The following is a 25,556-nucleotide window of genomic DNA, read 5'->3' on the forward strand; positions in this document are numbered from 1 at the left end:
CCCGCTCCCCCTCCCCCAGACACTGCCGCGGCCGCCGCAGGAGCCCGGAGCTCGAGCCGCCCAGCGACTCCCCCTCCCCCTCCCCCAGCCCCGCCCCGCCCCAACCCGGGGCTCCAAGCCGGAGCCGAGTCTGCGCCTGGGGGTAAGTACGCGACCCTTCCCCAACCCCTTCTCTTTTCTTTGAGGCTCCTACCACCACCCAAAGAAAACCCCAGACTCAGCTACGTGTCCCCTCCCTTCAACCTCCTGCGGGACCCAGAGGTGCCCGGGCCCGCGGGACCCAGTGGTGCCGCGCGCTGCCCCCAACCTCGTACCATCCTGAGCCAAATGCGAGTCCTCTGACCCCTGCCGAGGGTCCAGATGTGCACCGCCGTCTGTCCCCACCCCTAGGGAGATCCCGAGGGGTGGGACCCCCGCCCCCGGCCCCCAAGCGCCACTCTTCTCCCACCTGCCGGGTCCAGGTGCGCGTCCCCCCGCATGCCGCTCCAGGGTTCCAGCTGCGCCCCCATCAGCTCGCCGCCGCTGTGGGGAACCTGCCGCCCCCGCCCCCGAGTTTTGGATTCCAGGGTCGCCAAGTCCAATGTCCTCGGTCTCTTTTATCTTTTCTCCTGTTCCCGGGGCCGAGAACCACCCACCCCCCCAAGCCTGCCCGGGGCAGGGGTTCGGGCTCGGACAAGGGCAAGGTTCGCGGGTGCTGGCTGGAGGCCGGCCGCTGCCCCCAGCCCGTCTGGGGACTGGTCTCGGGCTGAAGAGGCGACTGGCCCCGGGAGCGTGTCCTCTCCTTGCGCCCCGCACAGTGCAGTTCATTCATGAGCCGCCCGGGCCTGCGTTGGAGGGTGCGGTGGGGAAAGGCTTCAGAGGCGGAACAAGGAGTGGGGCAAAGGCCCTGTTGGGGGGAGGGGGCGCGCTTTGTCCCTCCTGGCCTTCTTGACCGTCTAGCGAGGACAGTCCCAAAGATTTGGCGCCTTGCTCCTCAGAAGAGAAGGTCGCTTGGGAAGTGGAGAGGAGAGGTCAGAGGGGCCAGCTGCCCTTGGGGCTCTGTGCTGCCACCTGCCTGGGTCCCCTGGGGGGAGCTCTGGCCGCTCAGCACTCCACTTCCCTGCGGGGCAGGAGGGTCTGGGCTTCTGTACCCAATACCACTCTCTACCCTTTCCCTGGGTCTGCCCGGGGAAAAATGAGGCTGTGCTCAACCCCTCTTGAGTAGGGACCCCCAGTCTTGCTTCCCAGGCCGTGAGAGGAGAGGAGTGGGAGTGTCTACCAGGCTTCCAGCCCTGGTTGTGCTGGCAGCATGACTGTCCTCCAGGGCACCAGAGGGTCCAGGCCCTGGCTTGCTCCAGGTGGCACAAGCTGGGGCCTGCTGTTGGCTCATCCAACTCAGTCTTGGCCTATGGTTGGGTGGTGGGTGGGGATGTGGCAAGGCAGAAGGCAGGTGGTGAGTAGCTAAAGGTAGTTAGGGAAGCTAACCCCCTTTTGGACATCCTACAAGTTCCCTCCGATTATGAGTCTTGGAGACCTCAGTTCAAATTCCAGATCTGCTATTCTTTAGCTGTGTGACCTTGACAAGTTACTTAACCTGTCTGAACCTTAGTTTTAATTAAAAAGTGCATTTACTACCACCTCCTTACGAGATTTATCATGAGGATCAACTAGATAACACAGGTAAAGAGCCTGGCACCCTGCCTCGTTGTTGATCAATAATGGGTTCTCTTCTCTAAACTTCTGACCCATCTTGGCATAACATCACCCTCCTGGGCTCCCACCTTTCTGGTCTGCTACAGATGGATTGGATATGTCTGAAGAGTCTGGGAACACTCCCTGCCACTCAGCGGCAGAATCCTGAAGGCCATATAAACCCTTTAGTCTAAACAAGAAGCCCATCCTGACTGAGGGGCTCTGTCACGTTAAAGTCTGTTTTCCTTTATTTTGATTTTTACCAGTTTTCCTTCACTAAACCAACCCCTTTTATGCCAACACTTTATTAATAACAGTACCTAATATTTTTAGAATCTGTCATGTGCCTTGAACTGTATTAAGAGCTTTACATAAGTCATCTTGTTTAGTTCTCAAAACAACCACACAACTGAATTGTGATTCCCATTTACTGATGAGGGAACTGAGGCCCAGGGTGGTGAAGTAATTTGCCCAGGTCAGTAGCCAGCTCTGTCTCATCCTAGATAAAGCCTGAAATCACAGTCCCACAGTCTGAGTGGGAGGGTCTGGCAGCCACAGGCAAGAAGGAGGGCAAACAGGTAGAAATAGGGTGTGGCATTTTTCCAGAGCTGGAGCTGGCAGCCCCCACCCCCACCAGGTCCCTGATGGAAGCTTCTCCTCCGGCCAGGGCAGCAGCATGCGGTTGTCAAGACCACACACTTGGGGCGCCTGGGTGGCTCAGTCGGTTAAGCAGCCGACTTCAGCTCAGGTCACGATCTCGCGGTCCGTGAGTTCGAGCCCCGCGTCAGGCTCTGGGCTGATGGCTCAGAGCCTGGAGCCTGCTTCCAATTCTGTGTCTCCCTCTCTCTCTGCCCCTCCCCCATTCATGCTCTGTCTCTCTCTGTCTCAAAAATAAATAAAACGTTAAAAAAAAAAATTAAAAAAAAAAAAAAAAAAAAAAAAAAAAGACCACACACTTAAGCCGGACTGCCTGGGTCCATATCTGGATCTGTGACAGACTGACTGTGTGACATCGGGCAAGTTCTGCACCCTCTCTGTACCTCAGTGTCTTCTCAGGGTTGTGATGGCTAGTAAATGAGCTAACATGTGTAAAGCACTAAGAACAGTGCCTGGCACAGAAGAAGAGGGAAATCAATATTTGATAAATGCATTCTTTTCCACTAGTTTTTTTTTTAATTTTTTAATGTTTATTTATTTTTGAGAGAGAGAGAGACAGAGCACGAGTGGGGGAGGGGCAGAGAGAGAGGGAAACACAGAATCCGAAGCAGGCTCTAGGCTCTGAGCTGTCAGCACAGAGCCCGACTCCGGCTCCAACTCTGGAACGGTGAGATCATGACCTGAACTGAAGTCGGAAGCATAAGGGACTGAGCCTTAAGACGTCCCTTTTCCTGCTACTATTTATCCTCTTTTGCAGATACTTTTTAAAAAAAAAATTTTTTTTTAACGTTTATTTATTTTTGAGACAGGGAGAGACAGCCTGAATGGAGGAGGGTCAGAGAGAGAGGGAGACACAGAATCTGAAACAGGCTCCAGGCTCTGAGCTGTCAGCACAGAGCCTGACGCGGGGCTCGAACTCACGGACCGTGAGATCATGACCTGAGCCGAAATCAGATGCACAACCAACTGAGCCACCCAGGCGCCCCTGCAGATACTTTTTTTACCCATCCCTGTGAAGCTTGGAGGGGTGGAGCAAGGATATTAATACCTCTTTGCTACAGTTTGGAAGACTGAGGCCCAGGTTACATAGTAGCAGAACTGGCCCACATCATCATCCCCTCCCTTCAGAACACACAGCCTTCCTGATCCCAAGCCCTAAATGAAATCTTCCCAAGTAACTCTGGAAGAAAAAACTTTTACCTTCTAACTCCCTCACCCTCACCATGCACACGCTTTTTAATGGTAACATAACAACCTTTAGATAGCTAGAACTAAAATCCTCCGCCATTTTGGGGGCGCCTGGGTGGCTCAGTCGGTTGAGCGTCCGACTTCGGCTCAGGTCAAGATCTCACGGTTCATGAGTTCGAGCCCCACGTTGGGCTCTGTGCAGACAGCTCAGGGCCTGGAGCCTGCCTCGGATCTGTGTCTCCCTCTCTCTCTGCTCCTGTCCTGCTCACACTCTGTCTCTCTCTCAATTTTTTAAAAATTTAAATAAATAAATAAAATCCTCCTCCACTTTCTACATACTGCCAGCTAAAGTCTCAGTGTCAGACTAGAGAAATTCCAGGATACACCTGGCCCAGGGGATGAACTGCCCCCTCACTTAGTCCTCCCCCCAAATATTCCGCCTCAGTTTCTTCCACCCTCCCAGCTGCTCTCCCTAAAAGCTTTGAGCAGTTGCCCTAGGTGAAGTTCAGCCCCCCCGCAACCCTGCCCCCCACAATTAGGAGCACCAAGGAACCCAGTGAGCCTGAAGAGCCACTGGCCCTGACTCCACACTTTACCTGCCCTGTGACCTCATGTGAGTCGCTTCTCCTTCTCTCTCCCTGGGCCCCTGCTTCCTCCCCTGTAAAGAGGGGATAGTGATCTGATCCAGCAAGTACCTTGCCTTCCTTGGGGGTCAGGGGTAAGATCAATGCAGTTGTTGGGGGAGGGGGGGAGTGCTTTGTGACTGTAAAGAGGGAAGCAGCAGATAGACACCATAATTTCAGTTACTAAGCATCTACCTGGACCTTCACCCACCCTATGGGGCCCCCTTACTGCAGAAGCTCGCAGAACGTTCCACCTTCTTTCAGTGTGGACAGGACTGGGGGGGGGGGGGTGCGTGGTACTCCAGGGGTTTGTACCCATTGCATTCTGGTCTGATGGAGCCTTGGAGTTGGGGAGAGAGACAGGCAAAAACTAGGAATGGGCTCTCTTGATTGCTGGAGTATACTGGAGCGGGGGGCGGGGGCCACTAATTCAGAGGGCTGCCAACCATCACAGACCCAAGATCCAAGATACCTATACCTACCTTTAACCTCCACTTTAACCCTGGTACCGCAGGGTTCTACACACCTCACGTTTACATATCCAAGCTTCTAGGCACACCCACACACCCCCCAACTTACACACCAGTCTCCTACCTCCCCCCCAACACACACACACACACATCAACACATGTCTGCACACCTAAACATACACATTCCCACAATGCTCTAGTATTCTCTAGCTGGAGAATGAGCATTTATGAAACTTCTGTGTTTTGTGGAGTCCTCCTGTTCTAGGCACATCAGAAAAGCATGGTGCCCTGAACAGTGTTCTAGCTTTAGAAGGAAGTTGACCTAGGTTTGAACTCCATCATTTTATGAGCAGTGTGACTTAGGGAAAGTTATTTAACTTCTCTGATCCCCTGTGCCCTCATCTTAAAATGGCAATAAGATCCAACTCAGGATTGTCAAGGATTAAACGAAATTGTGTATGTATTATTCTTGAAACAGTGGGTACTAGATAAGTGATGCCTGTTGTAATTACTAAATTCATGGGGTTTTGGGGTTTTTTTAAGGCAACTTGGGCTGGAAGGGAAGAGGGAGGCATAAACACTGGGCAGTTACCACTTTAGCCTTCTTAATACAGGCTTTTCAGAGACTCCCTGGGACCAAGTGAAACATATAAACAACCACAGCTTCCCCCTCCACTTGAGAGCTGGTGCCTCTTCCCCTGCAATTGAAGTGTCAGGAAGGGGAAAACCAGGGATCGGTGGGCAGGAGAAACCCTCTGAGTCCCCCCAAGGGGCTAGAGGATGCTTGCTGCCAGAGTTACAGTCACTGATTCTCGGTTTGTTGTTCTCTCTCTTTGTCTGGTTTCCTCTCTTCCCTAGGGACCCCCACCCCCACCCCAGGCAGAGTTTCAGTGTTGTCAGCAGAAGGGGCCCCCAGGGGCCCCCAGTAGGACGGGGTGGAGCAGCGTGCCTCGGCCACACTTCTCCACCGTAGGAGCCTCCCCAGAGCCCTGCTAGGTTCCGTCCCCAGACACTCCCAGAACCCAGGTATCCGGGCTGGCTGCCCCTTCCCTCCTCCTCCCCGCCCCACCCACCCAGCCCAAAGAGGGCCGGGCAGCCCGGCAGTGGGCAGTGGCGGGGAACCGGGCTGGAGGGCAGTACCCTGGCTGCCGGGGACTTGGGCGGGCTAAGAGGCCCCTGCCCACTCTCTCTTCCTTTGCCAATGGAAAAGCTCGCTGGAGGGCACAGCATTCCCAGCCTGCCCTACTCCGGAGGCAGGAACAGGGCACTCTGGGAGTTGTAGTTCTCACACCACTCAGGTGACCCCTGTGCTGAGATCGTTGGAGAGGTGAGGAAGCTGGAGGGGAGGAGCTGCTTCCAAGGCAGGGAAAAAGGAATGAGGGTAAGCAGGAGTGACTGGGACCAGGCAGATAACGCAAACCCAGAAGTCCTAACTTTTTAACTGACTTCCCACTCTGACCCCATCCTCAGGTCCCTACTCTGAGGACAGAGAGCCAGCTCTGAAGCTGAGCATCTTTTTTTTTCCTTGTTGTTGTTGTTGTTGTTGTTGTTGTTGTTGTTTAATGTTTTTATTTATTTTTGGGACAGAGAGAGACAGAGCATGAGCAGGGGAGGGGCAGAGAGAGAGAGGGAGATACAGAATCCGAAGCAGGCTCCAGGCTCCCAGCTGTCAGCACAGAGCCCGACACGGGCTCGAACTCACAGACTGTGAGATCATGACCTGAGCCAAAGCTGGACGCTCAACCGACTGAGCCACCCAGGCACCCCCCTTTTTTTCCTTTGTTTTGAAGCCAGTTATATCGAGAAAGTGATTAACAGTGCCGAAATCTCTAAGCAGATGAAATCATGCCATTTTTCTAATAGAGGTAGAAAGAGAAGATCAGGATGAGGTAGCTGGTTCCTGACTCATCTTCCCCTGGCCTCCTCACCCCACCTTTTAGCCTTGAACCCTCAGACCTAAGACCTCTCCCCATCTTCCCTCATGTCTCTGCCTGAGACAGAGAGAGATGGAGAGAGAGGGAGAAAGAGAAAGCAAGCATGAAAGTGAATGTGTGTGTGTGTGTGTGTGTGTGTGTGTGTGTGTGTGTGTGTGTGTTTGGAGAGTGTTTGTGTGTGTGTATGGAGGTGGTGGGAGGTAGGCAGCAGAGACTCACAACTTCCAACTTAGAAAAACCAGTCTCCCCAGTGCAGATCTGGGCCAAGTTCCCCAGACCCTGGGTGGGGTCTCGGCCTCAGAGCCAATGAAGGTAAATCCATGTGACTCAACCCTCCCCTCCCCAGGCCCTTATCTCTGGAAGCCAGTGCTTCCCCCCACCCAGGCAGCCGGTGATCAGCCCTCACTCCCCATGCTCATGCTGGGAGCCATGAGGGGGACAGGGGATGAGCCCAGCTGACCATGGTGCTCTCTGCTCAGGAGGACCATGCGGCAGTAGCAGCCATGCTGCCCTTCCTTCTGGCCACCCTGGGCACCACGGCCCTCAACAACAGCAACCCTAAGGACTACTGCTACAGTGCCCGAATCCGCAGCACCGTCCTGCAGGGCCTGCCCTTTGGGGGTGTCCCCACCGTGCTGGCTCTTGACTTCATGTGCTTCCTTGTGAGTGCCCACACATGCCCCCCCCCGCCCCCCATGCCTGGCATCCACACCCTGTACCTAGCTAGCTAACACCTGTAGCTCTAACCACTCTTCCACCTGACCCTGACTCCCCAAGCTTAACTATGGGAGGGATCCATGTCACGCAGCCCAAGCCTAGCCTCTGGCCATTCACCCAAGCCAGGGTCAGCCCTTTCTAAGGCCAGATCCCCGCCCCTCTGCCCCTGCCCTCCAGGCTAGTCCCGTGGGTGGACGGTCTCTCTACCTGCCAACCATTCCCTCTGCCCACAGGCACTGCTGTTCTTGTTCTCCATTCTCCGGAAGGTGGCTTGGGACTATGGGCGGCTGGCCTTGGTGACAGATGCAGACAGGTAAGGCTTGGGGACTCTGCCTCACCCCTGCACACATACACATGCACACTCACTGTCACTCACTCAACACACACCCATCACTCCTCGGGGATAGGAAAGAGCCAGCCCTCTCTCATCCCCCTTTGTCAGGGGGATGAAGAGGGACCAGTCCCAGAACAGCCATGGGGGACATGAAGGCCTACAGTTGGATCTGTGTCCTTTGTCAGTCCCCCGGGACCCTCCCCCACCTCCCCTGTTAACCCTGTCTGTTCTCTGTCCCCAGGCTTCGGCAGCGGCAGGAGAGGGAGCGAGTGGAACAGGAATAGTATGTGGGGCACCTGCCCCCTCATCCCCACTAAACCAGCTTTCTCTTTTCTTCTCTCATGCTTCTTTTCTCTTCCTGCCTCGTTACTGGTTTCTCTTTGCAGTTTTCTCCTCTGCAGGCTCATGTTTCGGACTAACGCAGGCGGTGTGCTTTGCAGAGCAGGGGACTTCCAACTTGTCTCTGCCTCGCTCCCCCATCTCTCCCTCTGGCTTTCTGCCTGGGAGAGGCCCCTCCCCATGTGCCTGGCTCTCTCTATGGTGGCCGGTGGCCAGGCTGGAGGGGCTGTCCTCCCGGAAACTTAGAGGACGCTCACCTGTTGGTCCCAGAGACAAGATTGGGTGTCCCCAGTGGCTTGCCATCCCCTAACAACTAGTTCTTCATATTTCAGGGTTCCCTGCTCACCCCTTCTGGAGGCCTGGGAGGGGGGCCTCCCACGGAGCCCCGAGTCTGGCCTTTTGTGTCACATCATTGTCTCTGTCTATAGGACTAGCGTTGGAGTTGCAGCAGCTGCTGGGGTCAGGGAAGGGGGAGGGTAGGGTCCCACCTGGGAGGCATCCCCCAGCCCCTGATCCCTCCAGCCCTTCTGGGGCTCTCCTAGTCCATCCTTTCCTTCAGCTCCCCATTGCCCTGTGCATAATACTGGCTCTGTCGCCCCCCTATCCCGTCCCCTGCTGGTCAGCCCCAGAAATGCAGGGCCTCCTCACACTCGCTCCAGCCTCCAGGGAGTAAGATGAAGACACCCTTCTCCCTTCACTCACTGCCCTGCACTGGTGTGCCCTCCAGGTGCTCTGAAGGAAGGAGGTGCAATTAAGGGAGGCAGGGAGAAGGCAGGCGTTCGTCCCCGCTTCAGCCTCTGCGCTTTCTGTGCTTTGTCTAGCCCCTGGAGCTCTGGAGGGGGAGCCCCCCACTTCAGTCCCGCTCCCCAGGAGCTCAGACTCACCAGGCTCTCTGATCTCTCACCTCCCCACCCCCAGTGTGGCCTCAGCTATGCACGGGGACAGTCATGACCGGTATGAGCGTCTCACGTCTGTCTCCAGCTCCGTCGACTTTGACCAAAGAGACAATGTGAGTGCCCTCCCCCAGACTTGTTAGCCACCCACTCCTTCTCCGGGGCAGGGGGCTTAGCAGCCTCTAGCCTCCAGTGATACAGAGTCAAGGACCTGGAATGTGGCCTTCTCCTCAGCAAGGGCAGTGCTCGTCTAAGAGCCACAGGATGGCCACCCAGACTCGCTCTGTACTCCACGCCAGCCTCCAAATCAGCACAGACCTAACATTGTGAATCCCACACTTTGCACCACGTAGAGCCCCACGCCCATCTCCACCTGTTAATCCCAAGGACCCCTTCTTCCTTAGGGTTTTAGAAGTAATGACAGGCCTTTCTGCCCCATGGAGCAAAAGCAGGAATTCATTGCGTTGCTCAGAGATTGCAGGCTGGTGGCCCTCGTCTAGATGGGGCCAGTTGTGGGTTGGGGCTGAGTGGCAGAGGTCCTTACAGATAAGGCGATTCACAGCAGTCCCCGGACCCTCATGCACGCCAGACCCAGTACTCCAACATTACCTGCCTGGCCCCTGTCGTTCTGCCAGGGTGTGGGTCCTAGTCAGAACTCTAATCTTTAGGCCCTAGGCTGGCCCTGGGCAGTCCGGCTTGGGCTGGGTGGCCTGGGGGCAACAGCTCCTGTAGCAGCCATAGTAGAAGAAGCCTGTCAGCTTCCTGAGCTGGACTCACACCGGTAAGTGGCAAAGCAAAGCTATCACCCTTGCCCGCCAGAGGTGTCCACATGGTCCCCAGACTCAGGTGATGTTGGCAGCAGGCAGCACAGTCCTGCATCTTAACTGGAAGCACCTCTGTCCCCGATCCTGTGTTAAGCCTGGACCTTCCACTGGTAGGAAGGTGAGGGAGGGTTCTCTCTGCCCAGCCCTCCCCCTTGTATCCCGACCCTTCTCTCAGTGGGGTCTCTGCTGCAGGTAGGCCTGGGGGCTTGAAGGTGGGAGACTGAAGCTCACAGGCACCCGGGGGTTGGTCCCTCTGGGCTGTATTGGAAGAAAGGTGGCAGGAACTCGGGAAGCCTGGCCTGCCCCTCTGCTGTAGGCAGAGCCATGTTGCAGACTCTTCTTGTCTGGGTCTGGAGTCCCCACTGCCTCTCCTAGAACCCTGAATCCCACTCCTCCCTACCCTGACCCACACCGCTGCAGGCCTTCCTTTGGTTGTGCTGCCCCGTTGGCTCTTGGCGGGGATATGTAGCTCTGGACATGAGCATCCACAGATAACTCAGTTTGGCCTTAGTCCCTTTCTCCTTTGAGGGCTGGCACCTTCCCTCTCCCCCTCTGGGATGAGCTGCTTTCTTTGGGGGGTTGTGGAAGTTGTTCCAAGGTGAGCCCAGCCTGGAGGTGATTATGAGAATGGGGCAGGTGGGATTTGAGGGGGAAGGGAGGCTGGGGGTGGTGGGGTGGAGGGGGGCTCCAGCTGATAGCCCTCTGTCCCCCCCACTCCAGGGTTTCTGTTCCTGGCTGACAGCCATCTTCAGGATAAAGTAAGTGAACAGTCTTCAGGCTCTAAGGAAAGAGAGAAACAAAGAAAAACTTCAGAACCTGTTACTTCCCTACAAAATCCAGAGGCCAGCAGCTTTGAGGGCCTTAGTGCTCCTAGCCAGCCCAGCACCCTCCTCCTTCCTCCAGGAGGCCAAGCCCTGGGGTCCTGGCCTCTGCTGTCCCCTGAGCTGGCCTCAGTCTACCCCACGGTCTCCTGTATGCCCCCCTGCCTGGTGGGCCCGCTCTGCCCTCAGCTCTCCGCACCCCTGCCACCCTGTGAGGGCAGAGGCCAGAGCCCCCCCACCTCAGAGCCTCCGTGCAGCCAGCGGGGTGGGGGACAGCAGGCAGGCTGGGAGCAGCCAGCCAGCAACAGGCAGGAGCCAGTGTCCAGCAGACAGAAGTCAGGAGGTCGAGCCAGAGTGCGGCAGGCAGGCAGTGAGCGCTGAGAGAGGCAGGAGGCCCAGACAGGTCAGCACCACCATTGCCCACGCCCCGGCCCCCAGGGCCCCTCCCCAGGTGCACCACATAATGTGTTTATCCAGCACCCATAAGGTGCTGCTCTGTCCCCAGCCTCCATCCTCCCTCCTGCTCCAACCTCTTCCATCAACCCACCCTCCCTTTCAACACCCCCTCTACTCCTGGCCCTTTCTTACCCTTTCTTCCTCTCTGCAATCTTCCCCTTTCCCCTCTGTTCCCCTCCTCTCTCTCCTCTTCTCCTTTCCCTCCCTGCATCCTTCCTTTCCTCCCTCCCCTTCCCTCTCCCTTTCTCATCCCCCCTCCCAATAATAGGGGGCCCAAAGTCCCTAGCCCACCCCCATACTGCTGCCAGACTGGCAGGGGCTAGGGTGGACTTGGGGGCGGGCAGGGCAGGCAAGCTGTGGCCCCTCTGCCACCCGGCCCTCACCTGATTCCTCTGCTGCCCCGGGCCTGCAGGGATGATGAGATCCGGGACAAATGTGGGGGCGATGCTGTGCACTACCTGTCCTTCCAGCGGCACATCATCGGGCTGCTGGTCGTCGTGGGCGTCCTCTCTGTGGGCATCGTGCTGCCTGTCAACTTCTCAGGGGACCTGCTGGGTCAGTGAAGGCTGGGATGGGTGGGGCGGGGAAGGGAGGAGAGGGGGCAGGAGGGCACGCGTCCTGACCCCAGCATCATCCTCTCCCTCTTCCTGCCCCCTCCCACCCCCAGAGAACAATGCCTACAGCTTCGGGAGAACCACCATTGCCAACCTGAAATCAGGGTAAGATTGGGAAGCCAGTCAGTGAGGTCAGAGTCCAGCTGTAATGAGGAGGGGTGCGAGGGGGAGCACTGTGGGGAGAGGTGGATGTGGGGCCCTGGGGACTTGGATTGGAGACAGAGTAGGTGGATGTCTGCTAGGAGTCCCCAGAGATGACCAGATAAAGAAGCTGCTGTGTGACCTCAGGCCAGGGAAAGATGGCAGGGGTAGTTAGGGGACAGTGTAGCCAGTGCACAGGGCAGGGAGAGATGACCTCTTGGGGACATTTCAACTGCAGTGGAATAATGTTGGGACCCGGACGGTGTGAAGTATGGGGCCTGCCCTGTGAGGGGGCCAGTGCCAGAAGACCGCTGGCAGTAGAAGGGCCTTGAACCAGGGCTGAATTCACACCGGGAGGCTGGGCGCTGTCTGAGTGGGTTCCTGGCCCCAGTGGCTCCATGTACCCCTCTGCCCCACCCAGGAACAACCTGCTATGGCTGCACACCTCCTTCGCCTTCCTGTACCTGCTGCTCACCGTCTACAGCATGCGTAGGCACACCTCTAAGATGCGCTACAAGGAGGACGACCTAGTGAGTAGAGCCCAGCCGGCCTGCCCCGCCCCCAGCCTCTTCCCTTCCCTCTGGGCCTCTCTCCCCTCGGCCCTAAGGGGTATCAGTGCCAGGGTGAGGCCACCTGGGTTGCATTCCGGGCTCAGCAACTCAAGAGCCCCTATGCTGCAAGTTCAGTTACCTCCCCAAGCCTCGCCTCCTGGTCTGTAAAATGAGACAACAGCAGAACCTTCCTAAGATGGGGGGCGTTGGCGGGGGGGGGGGGGGGGGGGGGGGTAGGTGATAGGAGGCGTGGAAATCACCCATGCTGTGCCTGGCCCTGGGGAAACAGCAGTGGTGATGCCATGCTTGGGATGCTCCCTCCCTCTCCGCATCCATCTACCAGCCCAGTACTGAATGCCCACCCCACAGCAGCCACGGTGCCGGGGCCGGGGGCCTTGTGGCCTGAGGGTCAGAGTAGTACCCCCTCCCTCGCCCTGGATGACCCCTCAGGAGTGAGAGACCAAATGGCTCTTTCATTAAGCTCCTGCCTGATTTCAATTAGATGCACTCCCCTGCTTTCCCTGGAACCTGGTTTATCCCTAAGGCCTCCTCCCACCCAGCTGCTCCTCTCTGCTCACCATTCCCCACGCCCTCCTGGCATTCTCGAGCCTCCTCTGGAAGGTACATGCGCTCCCCTCTCACCCCAGGTGAAGCGGACTCTCTTCATCAATGGAATCTCCAAATATGCAGAGTCAGAAAAGATCAAGAAGCATTTTGAGTGAGTGGCCACTCCTACCCCCAACCCCAGGTCCTGTGGGCCCTTCTTCCGCCTTTCAACCCCTCAGACTTCTCACACCCTACGGCTGAGGTCTGGGCTGCAGTGGGGTGGAGACTAGACCACTGAAGGATTAAGTGACCCCAGGGCATTCTAGCACCAGGGCTGGGTGATAGCCACCCCCGCCCCCAACAGCAGGGGAAATATAAGAAATACTTGTAAAGTGAGAGAAGGAAGTGTATGTCACATCCCCTCCTTCCTCTCTCTCACCACCACCCCCCCCACTCCACCTCCCCTCTCAGCTTGAACTGGGTCATGGGTTGTTGGCCTGGGATCCAAGGGCCCTTCAAGGTGTGTGGCTTCAAAACCGTAGGTGACATTCTGGGGTTTGTGTGCAGATTGGCAGGGAGGAGCTCTTGGCTTTCAGTGGATCCTGGGGGGGGGGGGGGGGGGGGCTGTGGACCTGAGCTGCATGTGTTCTCAGGCTCTTTTCAGCTCTGGAGTTGTGTCTCAGAGGGGAAGGGGAATATACACCTCCAGGAGCTCCAGGTGGCCGGAATGGTCCGCATCCGGGATTAAGGATCCCGTCACACATTCATCTGTGTGCTCAGCAGACTTTCTCATGATATTAAGCCTTGGGACCATAGAAACGAATGAAAGATCATTGAGCTCTCTGGACGTTCACATGGTGGAGGTCAGCATCAGGAGCTGGTCCAGGGTCTGATCAGAGATTGGTCTGAGGCCAGTCTGTGGCCAGAATTAGGAGTTGGCCAGTGGTCCTGATAAGGGACATTGGCAGTTTGGATCAGGGCTCAGTCTCTGCTCAGGATCGGGACTTAGTGAGGTCTGCATCCACAGCCAGTTGGCCTGGATCAGAAGCCAGTTCTTGTTCTGGATCAGAACAGGATTAGGAGTCAGCATCTGGCCGAGGTTAGATTGCAGACCCCTTTGTTGCAGGCAAATGAGTGGTTTGTGATCAGCATCAGCGGACGGATAATCATTCATTCAACATGCATTTATTATCACTTTCTGTACTCCAAGCATAAATAAATTAGAAACAGGCCCTGCCCACACAGAAGTTCAAGAACAGCGGTCAAAATTAGATCATCCTCAGTCAGTACGAGAGCAACTTGGGATCCTGTCTGGATTCCCAGCTGTGATCGGCATTAGGGGGCAGTCCAAGTCAGGATTAAGGACAGTGTGTGCTCAGAATTAGGTGGCATCTTAATATCACTGTCCTGTTGGGATCAGTTGTCAGCTTGTACTGGTTAGTCCTTTAATGACAAATCCTTCTTGAGCATCTGCCGGGCACCCGCCCTGGAGGGGAACCTAGGGTTACAGCAGTAAACAAAGAAAGAAAGCCCCTGCCCTTGTCCGCTGGCATTCTGGTGGGCGAGACAGGTAATAAACAAACGAACTAGTAACAGACATTGTGTCGAGTAGGGGTGGGTGCCAGGGGGAAAACCAAAGCAGGGAGAGGAACAGAGTGAGGGAGTCAGGAAGGGCTGCTGTTTCCAGTGGGGGGGAGGGAGCGGCGGGGGTCATGCTGACAGGGCCCTGCACACAGTGAGGAAGTGAACCCCGCTAACCAAACATCCATTCAGCACACACTCATCGTACACCTACTGTGTGCTTCCTACCAGGGAGACAAAGGAGAACCAGGCCTGATGGGTGTCCGTGGGGAGCTTGTGGTTCAGGCTATTTCAGGAGTCAATCTACAGTTTTGTTTAGGAAGCAGACTGTGATTAAAATTTAGTGGTCAGCCTCTAAGCAGGGTGGGGGGGAGACTGTGGTCCTAATTGGAGTTTGGGGGGGTCAAGGAGGTGAGCATCAGGGAACAGCCATCTCATGGATCCATTCGTTCAGCGCATGTTTATTGAGTACCTAGTATGTCTAAGCTGCTGGCCCAGGCCCAAGCACATGGTGATGAGTAGGGCTTGTGATCCAGGTCTGGGGTCTGTCTGAATTAGAGGACTGACCCAGCAGAATTAGGGAATATCCCGTGTGTAATATCAGAGAGCCTGCATGGCAGGGATTAAGGGGTTAGAGATTAGTCGGGTGAGAATGAGGGCTCAGCCTGCCACAGGGTTCCAGGCCCTTCCAAAGAGGAGCCCTAAAATGGTTAGAGTAACACCGTGTCGGGGGAAAAGTCTGTAGTGCATTTCAAGGACCGCATCCCAGATTTAAGTTTGCAAATTCTCGTGCTTTGGGGAACTAGATATTGTGCATCTGTTAACACTTGGTGGTTCTTCATTTAAAAAAATTTTTTTAAAGATGGGGCTCAGTCTAGATTGGGGAGCAGGGAGCAGTGTGCGAGGAGAAGTGAGAAGGAGCCGCAGGCACCCCTCGAGTCCTGCCAGGTACCAGCACCGAGAGTCACATATAGTCTCTCTCTGCTCGGTTTCAGGGCAAGGTGAGGGTCAGTCTCGGCTCAGGGTTAAAAGGTCAGTCTTGGGTCTGCAGACCGGGCCGTGGGTTGGTTGGGATCAGTTGGACCGTAAGGCAAGGCGAAGTGTTGGACTGTAACCAGGTATTCTGGAAACAGGGTTGAGAGAACAACCTGAGTAAAAACCGTTTCTCTCAACTGAAAGTTCAGAGCTCTGAACAAGAGTCAGACCACGGCCGTGGCCTCCCCTAGCACCGTGCGGGGGTGCACTCACATCCACGGTCATCATCGGGGTGTGCTCAAGGTCCCCGTGCCTCAAGGCTCCCCGCTGCTGCTCAGTGAAACACAGGGAGGAATTTCCAAGTTTCATTCTTACGGAGCTCCCATTTTTGTAGACCAGAAAGAGGGAGCTTGAATTGGGGGTGTATGTCTTCACGGTCGCGGCTGCAAGTCGGGGGCAGGTGGGCAGGGTCGCCGCAGAAGATGATGGTGGACTGTATTGCAGGGAGGCCTATCCCAACTGCACGGTTCTTGAAGCCCGCCCGTGTTACAACGTGGCTCGCCTCATGTTCCTCGATGCAGAGAGGTAATGGGGGGGATGACACCTGGGGGCCCCTGCCTGTTATAGAGGGCATCTCAGCTGCCACAGGGGAACCTGGCTCCCCATCCAGGTGTTTCCCAGGGCATTTGATTTTAATTCAACCCCTGGGTTGCCTGTCAATCCAGCTCTGGAAAGAGCAAAGCCTGGAGGTTAGCGTTTATTGCAAGAAGAAAGGAGCCCACCATCCCCACCCCGTCCAAGGACATCCCCTTCTCCAGCTACAGTGTGAAAACTTTAGGCCAGACTATAGGAAGAATTTCTGGCCCTCAAGGGATGGGCGGGAAGACCCTGGAATGGGGACATATCTGAACCATACATTCTAAGCAGATCCAAGAGTAAGATCGCCCCTGTCCTCAGGGAGTGGACTTAGGTGGCCCCTCAGCTGGGCTCCCTACTCACCCTCCCAGCCATTCCTGGCCCCAGCTGGGTGGTGGGTGACTGGACCCCTGGATCCCACAGGAAGAAGGCCGAGCGGGGAAAGCTCTACTTCACAAACCTCCAGAGCAAGGAGAATGTCCCCACCATGATCAACCCCAAGCCCTGTGGCCACCTCTGCTGCTGCGTGGTGCGAGGCTGTGAGCAGGTATGAGGTGACCTCAGGCCCCCAAAGCTCCTGCTGGATACGGGGAGGGGTTGGACAGATCTTGGGAAGACAGATCACAGTAGAGATGGGCACATTCCAGGTGCGTGTCCCAAGACCCCGGGAACACACACACACACACACACACACACACACACACACACACACAAATGGGTCTTAAACATAAACAGCCAAAAGTAAGGGACGCCTGGGTGGCTCAGTCAGTTAAGTGTCTGACTTAGGCTCAGGTTATGGTCTCACGGTTCGGTTCTTGAGTTCAAGCCCCGCATCAGGCTCACTGCTATCAATGCAGAGCCTGCTTCGGATCCTTTGTCCCCCCCTCCTCCCCCCTCCCTCCCTGCCCTCAAAAATAAATAAAAAAACACCAACGGTAAACAGACTCCCTGAGGAGGCAAGGCCATGCGGCCCAGGGGCTGGAGGTAGGGTGCCAGGATGGGGAGCAGGGCGCAACCCTCCCTCAGTAGGTCCCCACCTGTTCCTACAGTCCTTGAAGCTCCAGTTCCACTACTGGGTTTGTACTCATCCCTCCAGTGACCAAGTTTTCAGGGCCCAAGTCAGAAGAGGTCAGCCAAGAGGACAGTGCTGTGGTGTATTTACTAGCTCTGTGGCTTTAGGCGAGTTTTCTGACTGCTCTGTGCCTCAGTTTCCTCATCTGTAGGATGGGGCTAATTGTACCTACCTCGGGCTTATGAGGATTACGAGTTAACACATAGAAAGCCTAAAGCAGTACCTGGCCCGTAGTAAGCCCTGGGGCAGCGCTGCTGGGCATGGTGGGGACCAGCCCGGCTCTCTGACCAGAGAGCCTCACCCGCCGCCCCCCCCCCCCCCCCCCGCCCCGGGCAGGTGGAGGCCATTGAGTACTACACGAAGCTGGAGCAGAAGCTGAAAGAGGACTACAAGCGGGAGAAGGAGAAGGTGAACGAGAAGCCTCTTGGCATGGCCTTTGTCACCTTCCACAATGAGACCATCACCGCCATGTGAGCCCCTGCCCTGCCTGCCCAGCCCAGTCCTTGCCCCCCACCGACCAGCCGGGGCTCCCGGGTCCCCACGCTCACGGCCAGCTGTCGGCAGTGGGGTCCCCAGTGGCTGGCGCCCTGGTAACCGGTGCCTGTCCCCCAGCATCCTGAAGGACTTCAACGTGTGTAAGTGCCAGGGCTGCACCTGCCGTGGGGAGCCGCGCTCCTCGTCCTGCAGCGAGTCCCTGCACATCTCCAACTGGACCGTGTCGTATGCCCCCGACCCCCAGAACATCTACTGGTGAGCGCTGGGGTGGCAGGGGCACGTTCCGTGGGGCCTGCTGGCTCCAGTGGGTAGAGGGGAGGTGTCTCTGGGAACCATCAGCACGCAGTCCCCAGGATGACCCTCTCCCCTGCCTTCCCAGGGAGCACCTGTCCATCCGAGGCTTCATCTGGTGGCTGCGCTGCCTGGTCATCAATGTCGTCCTCTTCATCCTCCTCTTCTTCCTCACCACCCCGGCCATCATCATCACCACCATGGACAAGTTCAACGTCACCAAGCCTGTGGAGTACCTCAATGTGAGGCCCTGCCCCGCCCCACCCCTCTATGCTGTGTCAGGAGACACAGATGCCGGGCCTCGAATCCCTCTTCGGGGGGAATCCAGAACACCCTCCTGCCCAGTCTGGCTCCTCTCCTGCTTTTCTAGCCCAGCCGCACCAAGCACTCCCACACGACCACGGGCTGTAAAGCCCTCTGTGAACTTCCCTGGGGCTCCCTGCCACCTTCTCCTAGCAGAGACCACCCTTGGGTTTGCACACATCTAGAGAGACACCGGGGAAGAGAGAGAGCCCAGGGCCAGTCCCTTCTCATCCCCCAGTCTCTCCGACAAACGAATGGAGGTTCAGACTACATCACTGGCTTCCAAACTCAGATTCTGGTGCCTTTATCAAAAAGACTCTTACGTGAAACCCAGTGTGGAAAAGCAAGGCTGCTCAGATGGCAACAGAGTGACGGTCACTTCCACCAGCTCTCCCCTCACCTCTCCTGCCACGCACATGGCGTACCTCCTTGGAGTCTCAAAGTCCAAAGGAAATAGTTTAAAAAATTACTGACTGATAAGAGCAAAATACATAAGACCCGGTTTTTCTGGGTTCAGATTCCACCCCCCTTCACTCCTCACTAGCCGGGTAACCTACTGAATCTCTTTGTGCCTTAGTTTCCTCATCTGTAAAATGGGGTAATACCGTGAGGATCAATACACGTAAAGCATGTGATCAATGCTGGGTACTTAGTAGGTACTCAGCAAGTGCTAACTACTGATGCTGTTCATAAGACCCTGGCCCCCACAGGTTCTGGACGTCTGTCATGGGGCCCTGAGAGCTGCGGGGCCTGGGGCTCAGTGGGGGAGGGGGCCGATAAGCAAAGCAAGCGGGACCGGGGCCGCTGCCCCTGCCTGAAACGCAGCCCCGTGCCCCACTGCAGAACCCCATCATCACTCAGTTCTTCCCCACCCTGCTGCTGTGGTGCTTCTCGGCCCTGCTCCCCACCATTGTCTACTACTCGGCCTTCTTCGAAGCTCACTGGACACGGTGAGACCCTTCACATTCACTGCACTCTGGCCCTCCTAGGTGTGCACCCGTCCCCCCACCCCCACCCCGCCGCCCCCAGGCAGCCCTTTCCCCTTCAGCCTCCCCGCCCCAGGCGGCCCCAGAGCTGCTGGGGAAGGGATGCTGGCCGGCATCCTCACCCTGGGCGGCCCCCATCCCAGTGGGGCCTCCTGTGATACCATCCTGGCTAGGGGAGCAGGCGTGGGGGGCTGGTTCTCCTGACCTCTGCCCCCGTGCCCCCTGCCCCAGCTCCGGGGAGAACAGGACCACCATGCACAAATGCTATACCTTCCTCATCTTCATGGTGCTGCTCCTGCCCTCACTGGGACTGAGCAGGTAGGTCGCAGACGATGGGATGGGAGATGGCGTGGGGGTGTTGCAGGGTGGGCGAGGGGAACGGTCCAGGCTCCTACCTCCCTCACAGAGCGGGGGGACCCAGGTCTGGGGGGGCATCCCCAGAGGCTCACGGACTAGACTCCTCCCCTGGTGTTCTGGGCCATTCCAGCCTCCCACCACACCTCTCCACTCCTCCTCTCCAGCCTGGACCTCTTCTTCCGCTGGCTCTTTGACAAGAAATTCTTGGCTGAGGCAGCTATTCGGTTTGAGTGAGTGACCTGGGCCCCCAGGGAAAGAGACCGGAGGGCGGGGGTGGGTATGCCTGGGACACACTGCCTTTCCCCATGGGAGGGTGCCTCGAAGCTTCCCACCTCCCCGCTGCAGGGAAGAGGAGGGGGCTTACAGGGTGTGGCAAGGCCATCCCAAAGCTTGCACACAGTGTCTCAGGTGTAGACGTGGGAGATATCCCTGGGGTCTGTGTTGGGGCTCATTCTCCGGGAACCCCTCTAGAGGTCACCTTCAAAGTGTATTTGGGGCTTTAGGACCCACACTGGGGCATTTCTCTGACCGTCTCTAGAGCTTGTATTCTAGGACTAACTGTGGGAGGCGAGTTTCACTCAGGAGGTTTGGAAAGGTGTCTGTAGTAGGATCTTGGCCATACTTTGGGAGTGATTTGGGTGTATCCCTGAAGGGCTCTGGAGCCCACACTTCTGAGTATTTATGGAAGGCTCTTGGGCTCCCAACTCTGGAGTATTTACGGGGAACTCTGGGGCTCATACTTTGGGATGTTTATGGGGCACGGGTTCTGGGAACACCTCTGAAGTTTCAGGCTCTTATCCAGAGGTGTGACTATGAAATTCTTTATGGAGCACCTTTTCTGGAAAGCCCTATGAAGCTGTTTGGGGGTGGGGGTTTGGGGGCCACGTGCCATGGCTGTATATGTGGACACAAGCTCCAGGGGTCTTGCTCTAGGCCATCTGTGATCATCTTGGGCTCACACTTGGGGTATCACAGGCACTGACAAAAGTTCTTGGGCTCCCCCACTGAAGATCTTTGAGGAAGGGTCTCTGGAGCTTGTGTTCTGGAGGTGGCTGAGGCTCACGCTCTGGGGGTAATAACCATGGCTTAATTTCAGAGCTAAGGGGTAATTTCTGGGTATTCCTAGGGCTCACGCCCTTGGGGGTCTTTTAGGATCTCATGGGGGTTGTCTGTGGAGACCTCGGACAGTCATACCCTGAACTCCGGTGGCCTCAGGGCTATGGAGCACTCTCCATGGGTCTTTATAGCACACAAGTTCTAGGCGCACTGCTGAGCTCACACTCCCAGGTTGCATCCACTCGCACTGAGGGTGTTGGAGGTGTCTGTTGAACACTCTGGCATCTGCCCCTGGGGTTCACACTCTGGGGGGAAGCGGGGGCACAGGTGCTTGAGAGCTGACCTAGGGTGTCCACATGGAGGAAGGCGCGTTGGGGGCGAAGGTGTGGTGTGCTCTCTGGCTGGCAGTGGGCAGGCCGCCGCCGGGTCTCCCAGGGTGCAGTGCTGGAGCACTTGGTGCCTGCAGGTGCGTGTTCCTGCCCGACAACGGCGCCTTCTTCGTGAACTACGTCATTGCCTCAGCCTTTATCGGCAACGCCATGGACCTGCTGCGCATCCCAGGCCTGCTCATGTACATGATCCGGCTCTGCCTGGCGCGCTCTGCCGCGGAGAGGCGCAACGTGAAGCGGGTACGGCCGCCTGGGGCCGCAGTGGCCCGCACAGCGCCCCCTGGTGGGCCCAACCAGAAACAGTGGCAGTTCTGCTAGGGTGTGGGGACACAGGGGTGCCGGAAGTTGCAGGACCCAGTTCCGAGGCCTTGGGCTATCCCTTTCCTTTCTGGAGCCTCAGTTTACCCATATGTGCGACGATGGATCAACATAGAGAACCCCAAAGGCACCTGCCAGTTCTGACAGTCTAGTGTTCCCATGGGAGTTGGGGGAGGTCCGGGTCCCTAGACCTAGGGTCCCTGTGCCCTCACCCCACACGAGGTCTCTGGGCATCCCATTCCCAGGCCTACCAACCTGCCAGCCCCTGATTTCTCAAAGAGCACCCCCCCACCCATGCCCCGTCACTGTACCCACCCTGACTCAGCCACAGCCCCTCTTTCCATCTGCTTTGCCCTGCCCCACCCTGGATATTGGGTTCCTTTTCCCCACAGCTTCGTTCCTGGCCCCCCAGCCCCCTCCCACCTGCCCTGTGCCCTTCTAGTCTGTCCCTCCCTTCCCTGAGCCACCCTCCTGCCCATCTCCCCCCCAGCATCAGGCCTACGAGTTCCAGTTTGGCGCAGCCTACGCCTGGATGATGTGCGTCTTCACGGTGGTCATGACCTACAGTATCACCTGCCCCATCATCGTGCCCTTCGGTAGGCACCGCCGCGCCGGGACCTGGGCCCTGCTCGGGGGGACCCAGGACCTCACCTGCTTCACTCCAGTAAGGCAGGCCGCCCTGAGTGGACAGGGCCCTGGCTGGGAGGCCGGCCCCTCGGGCCTCCCGCCCGGTCCCTGCCTCAGTCTGGGGCCGGGCCTGGGGGGAGGAGGGGGAAAACCATCTCAGCTCAGGTTGGCTCCAGCTGGTGTGCTGAGCCCCTGGGCAAAGCCACCCAACATGGCCATACTCATCCACACCAAGTGCCTTCACTCAACTGACATGCTCGGACACACATCACATACCCACAGAGGTATTCACACGTGCACACACACACACACACACACACACACACGCACACTGTCACTCCTACACAGCATCCGCGGGTACACGTGGACACAGTCCCATAAGCTCAGGAAAGACCTTTGGATTCCAGGGTGGGGATGGACTCTTGCCACTCACAGAGACCCACTGTAGCTGAACTGTGCGCCTTGGACAAGTCCCTCTTCCTTCTGAAATTTAGCAAAGTTTCTCTTCACCTGTTGCCCTACTAGTGACCTCTCCTTTCCCCCTGGTAACATCCTAACCCCTTAACCGCCCTCCCTGGTTATTGAAGTCTCCAAAATAACCCCTTTGTCCTCATTTGAAAGCTCCCATTCCCTCAGCCTCCAGGAAAACAGAACTTACCATCTAATTTATACCCATCTGTTTAGGGACAGGATAGAAAAAAACCGAGAAGGGTTTCAAGAGGAAGCTCATTGACCCAAATGAATGGACTTCTAATAGTAGGGTTTTTAGCGAGGGGCAGCAGAACAAAGCAGGGAAGCTGAGGAAGCTGACAGTCTGTGATCCTGCGATGGGCTTGGGGCTGGGGCAGGAGGAGGGAGGCCAGCCCTTCAGCGATCTCGGTAGGACTGGGACAACCTGTGACGGACACACCGAGGTCCGGTGGCGTTGGTTCCGAGGTCAGGGCCCGTGTGGCTTCCCCCAGGGCTCATGTACATGCTGCTGAAGCACCTGGTAGACAGGTACAATCTCTACTACGCCTACCTGCCGGCCAAGCTGGACAAGAAGATCCACTCAGGGGCCGTGAATCAGGTGGTGGCCGCACCCATCCTCTGCCTCTTCTGGCTGCTCTTCTTCTCCACCATGCGCACGGGTGAGGGCCACCCCCCCACATGCCTCAGGGAGCTGGGGGAGGGGAACCCCCATTCAGAGTCAAGGCAGAGCAAGCCATGGGAGGGTCCATGATGGCCAAGGGCCACAGGCAAGAAACCTGGGAGAAGCCACAGCACATGGAAACGTGGGGTTGCATTCAGAAGGTAGCGAAGGTGGGGGGGTGCCCAGAGGAAAGGTAGCAGCCCCATCCTCTGCCCCCTCCCCCACCAGGGTTCCTAGCCCCCACGTCCATGTTCACATTCGTGGTCCTGGTCATCACCATCGTCATCTGTCTCTGCCACGTCTGCTTCGGACACTTCAAATACCTCAGTGCCCACAACTACAAGGTGTGGGGCCAGGGGGGCAGGGGATGGCTAAGGGCAGAAGCTCAAGGGGATGGGTGGGAGCTGAGGGCAGGGGTGCCAAGAGGGTGCAGGGTCATGATTGTGGCTGAGAGCCAAGGACATCTCCCCACTCCCTGACTCATTCTGGACCCCTCAAGATTGAGCACACGGAGACAGATACTGTGGACTCCAGAAGCAATGGACGGCCCCCCACTGCTGCCGCTGTCCCCAAATCTGCGGTGAGTGCCCCGATTCATGGCCAAAGGTGGGGAGGAGCCTCTGATTGAGGCTCAATCCAAAGTTGGGGATTCCATTAGTCCTTCAGAAAGTGAAGCCCATTCCAGACCCCAGAGGCAGGGAAAGATCTGGCTTCACTGAGGGGTCTGCCCACCTCTCCCTGGGGGGGAAGATCACTGTCCCGCTTCCTGGAGACCCTGAGATTCCCCCAATCAACCCCTCGCCACCAGGAGCAGCTGTCCACCCTCACCCTCTACTCCTCTCCCCCTTCAGAAATACATCGCTCAGGTGCTGCAGGACTCAGAGGTGGACGGGGAAGGGGACGGGGGTCCTGGAAGCTCAGGGGATGAGCCCCCATTGTCCTCGTCCCAAGATGAGGAGCTGCTGATGCCACCTGATGGCCTCACGGACACAGACTTCCCGTCTTATGAGGACAGCCTCATAGAGAATGAGATTCACCAGTAAGGGGAGGGAGGGGCCCTGGAGGCCACGCCCTGCCCCCACCCGACCCACCCCCCCTCCCCAACGGACACTAAAAACGCTAATAATTTATTAGATCTAAAGCCCCTTCCTCCCCCCATCCCCTGCTTTCATTAAGGTATTTAAACCTGGGGATTCCACCACTCTCCCCCCACCATGGAGGGAGGGAGGGAACCCCCCCAACCTCAGTGAGGAGAGCCCCGAGCCGGACCCGGGGCAAAGAGGGGTGCGGACAGGGTTCCCCCAGATCAGTGCCCCCCAGGCTAGTAGTATGGTCAGGAAGGGTTATTGAGAGCCAAGAGGGGTACCTGGTGCCATGGCTGGAGACCTGGGGGGGGGGGCAGGCATATCAGGGGCCACCCCCCCCCCCAGTTCTTTCCTCCCCCCAAGGCCCCCTGGGATCTGGCACTCCAGGGAAATGGAGCCTCCAGCCCCTGTGGGTTGCATGAGAGGGGAGGGGCTGCTGAGTGGGAGGAAGAGTCAGGCCCCCAGCCAGGGAGGTGACCTAGGGGTGGGGGGTGGGTATGGCTGACACTGGAAAATGGGTTTTTGCACTGTTTTTTTTTTTTTTTTCCTTTAAAATAAAAACAAAAAGAAAAGCTCTGAGGCACGTGTCTGATTTGTGCTGCCGCCCCGGACACGTGGGCTAGGGACCAACCACCCTCCTGTATCTGGAAGATCTGTTTGGACCCCGGGCAAGAGACTTCCTGTGCGGGACCTCAGTTTCCCCAGGGAGAGGAGACAATGGGCCTGGGAGACTGCAGGGGAGTCTCAGGCAGGCAGAGCCTGCTGAGTTCACACCGCCACCCTACTCTGGCATCTACTAGCTCTCAGCTCTGTCTTCACCCCCTGCCCGGAGGAAGCTGTAGGACCACTCAGTCTGAGGGACAGCGACACAAACCCACACACCCGAATCCCCAGGAGCCACACAGATGGGATGGAGATTCGGGGAGAAAGGCCATGCAAAACCACAGGTTCCCCACTGTCTTCTTGAAGACTTCCTGGAGGAGGAAGATCCCCAGAGGGCTGCTTCTAGAAAGGGGCTCAGCCGGTGGCTCTGGAGGGTGAGAGAGGCCAGAAAATGGGGCCACAGTAGTCCCGCAAATAATGCCATTATTATTTGTTGTCATTGTTGCCATAACATATCGAGCAGTGATGTGCCTGGAATCCTGCTGAGTGACTCTGTTACCTGTTTTAAAGCATTTACTCACCAGAGAGCTCACTCCAGGGGTCAGGCATGGGTTCACTGCGAGGAGGATTACGTGAGGCAATATAGGCCAGATGCCCACTTGGCCCAGCGCCTAGCCCATAGGAAACACCCAATAAACGTCAACTAGAATTAATTCTGTGATCATTAATAGCACTTGCAACCCAGGTGTCATTTTCCCTCTTCTTGTGGAGGCTCAGGGAGGCTGCGGGGTTTGTCCAAGGTTACCGGCCTGAGAGGAATCTTGGAAAGCCCTTCTGAGAATCTCAGTGAGCCAGGCCCCCAGCCCGTCTG

General features: G+C 57.0%; 1 protein-coding gene across 2 annotated transcripts; it reads left to right on the top strand.

Annotated features, from left to right (window-relative positions):
* The first annotated feature begins 88 nt into the window (after positions 1–88).
* TMEM63B (transmembrane protein 63B) lies at positions 89–24,641 on the top strand. Of its 2 annotated transcripts, XM_042938904.1 has the most exons (24): positions 89–142; positions 7,023–7,205; positions 7,494–7,573; positions 7,836–7,877; positions 8,852–8,942; positions 10,371–10,408; positions 11,340–11,482; positions 11,595–11,646; positions 12,104–12,212; positions 12,881–12,951; positions 15,840–15,920; positions 16,395–16,518; positions 17,380–17,513; positions 17,656–17,793; positions 17,918–18,071; positions 18,976–19,082; positions 19,350–19,436; positions 19,640–19,705; positions 20,998–21,160; positions 21,729–21,834; positions 22,828–22,995; positions 23,226–23,341; positions 23,497–23,577; positions 23,849–24,641. In XM_042938904.1, the coding sequence occupies exons 2-24, from the start codon at positions 7,047–7,049 to the stop codon at positions 24,038–24,040; spliced, it is 2,502 nt and encodes an 833-aa protein (XP_042794838.1). In that variant the 5' UTR covers positions 89–142; positions 7,023–7,046; the 3' UTR covers positions 24,041–24,641. The 2 variants fall into 2 exon arrangements, with proteins under 2 accessions (XP_042794838.1, XP_042794839.1); XM_042938905.1 differs by lacking the exon at positions 7,836–7,877.
* Positions 24,642–25,556: the final 915 nt, after the last annotated feature.

This window comes from Panthera leo, chromosome B2 (assembly GCF_018350215.1).
Source record: "Panthera leo isolate Ple1 chromosome B2, P.leo_Ple1_pat1.1, whole genome shotgun sequence".
In the NCBI taxonomy this organism is placed as follows: domain Eukaryota; kingdom Metazoa; phylum Chordata; class Mammalia; order Carnivora; family Felidae; genus Panthera; species Panthera leo.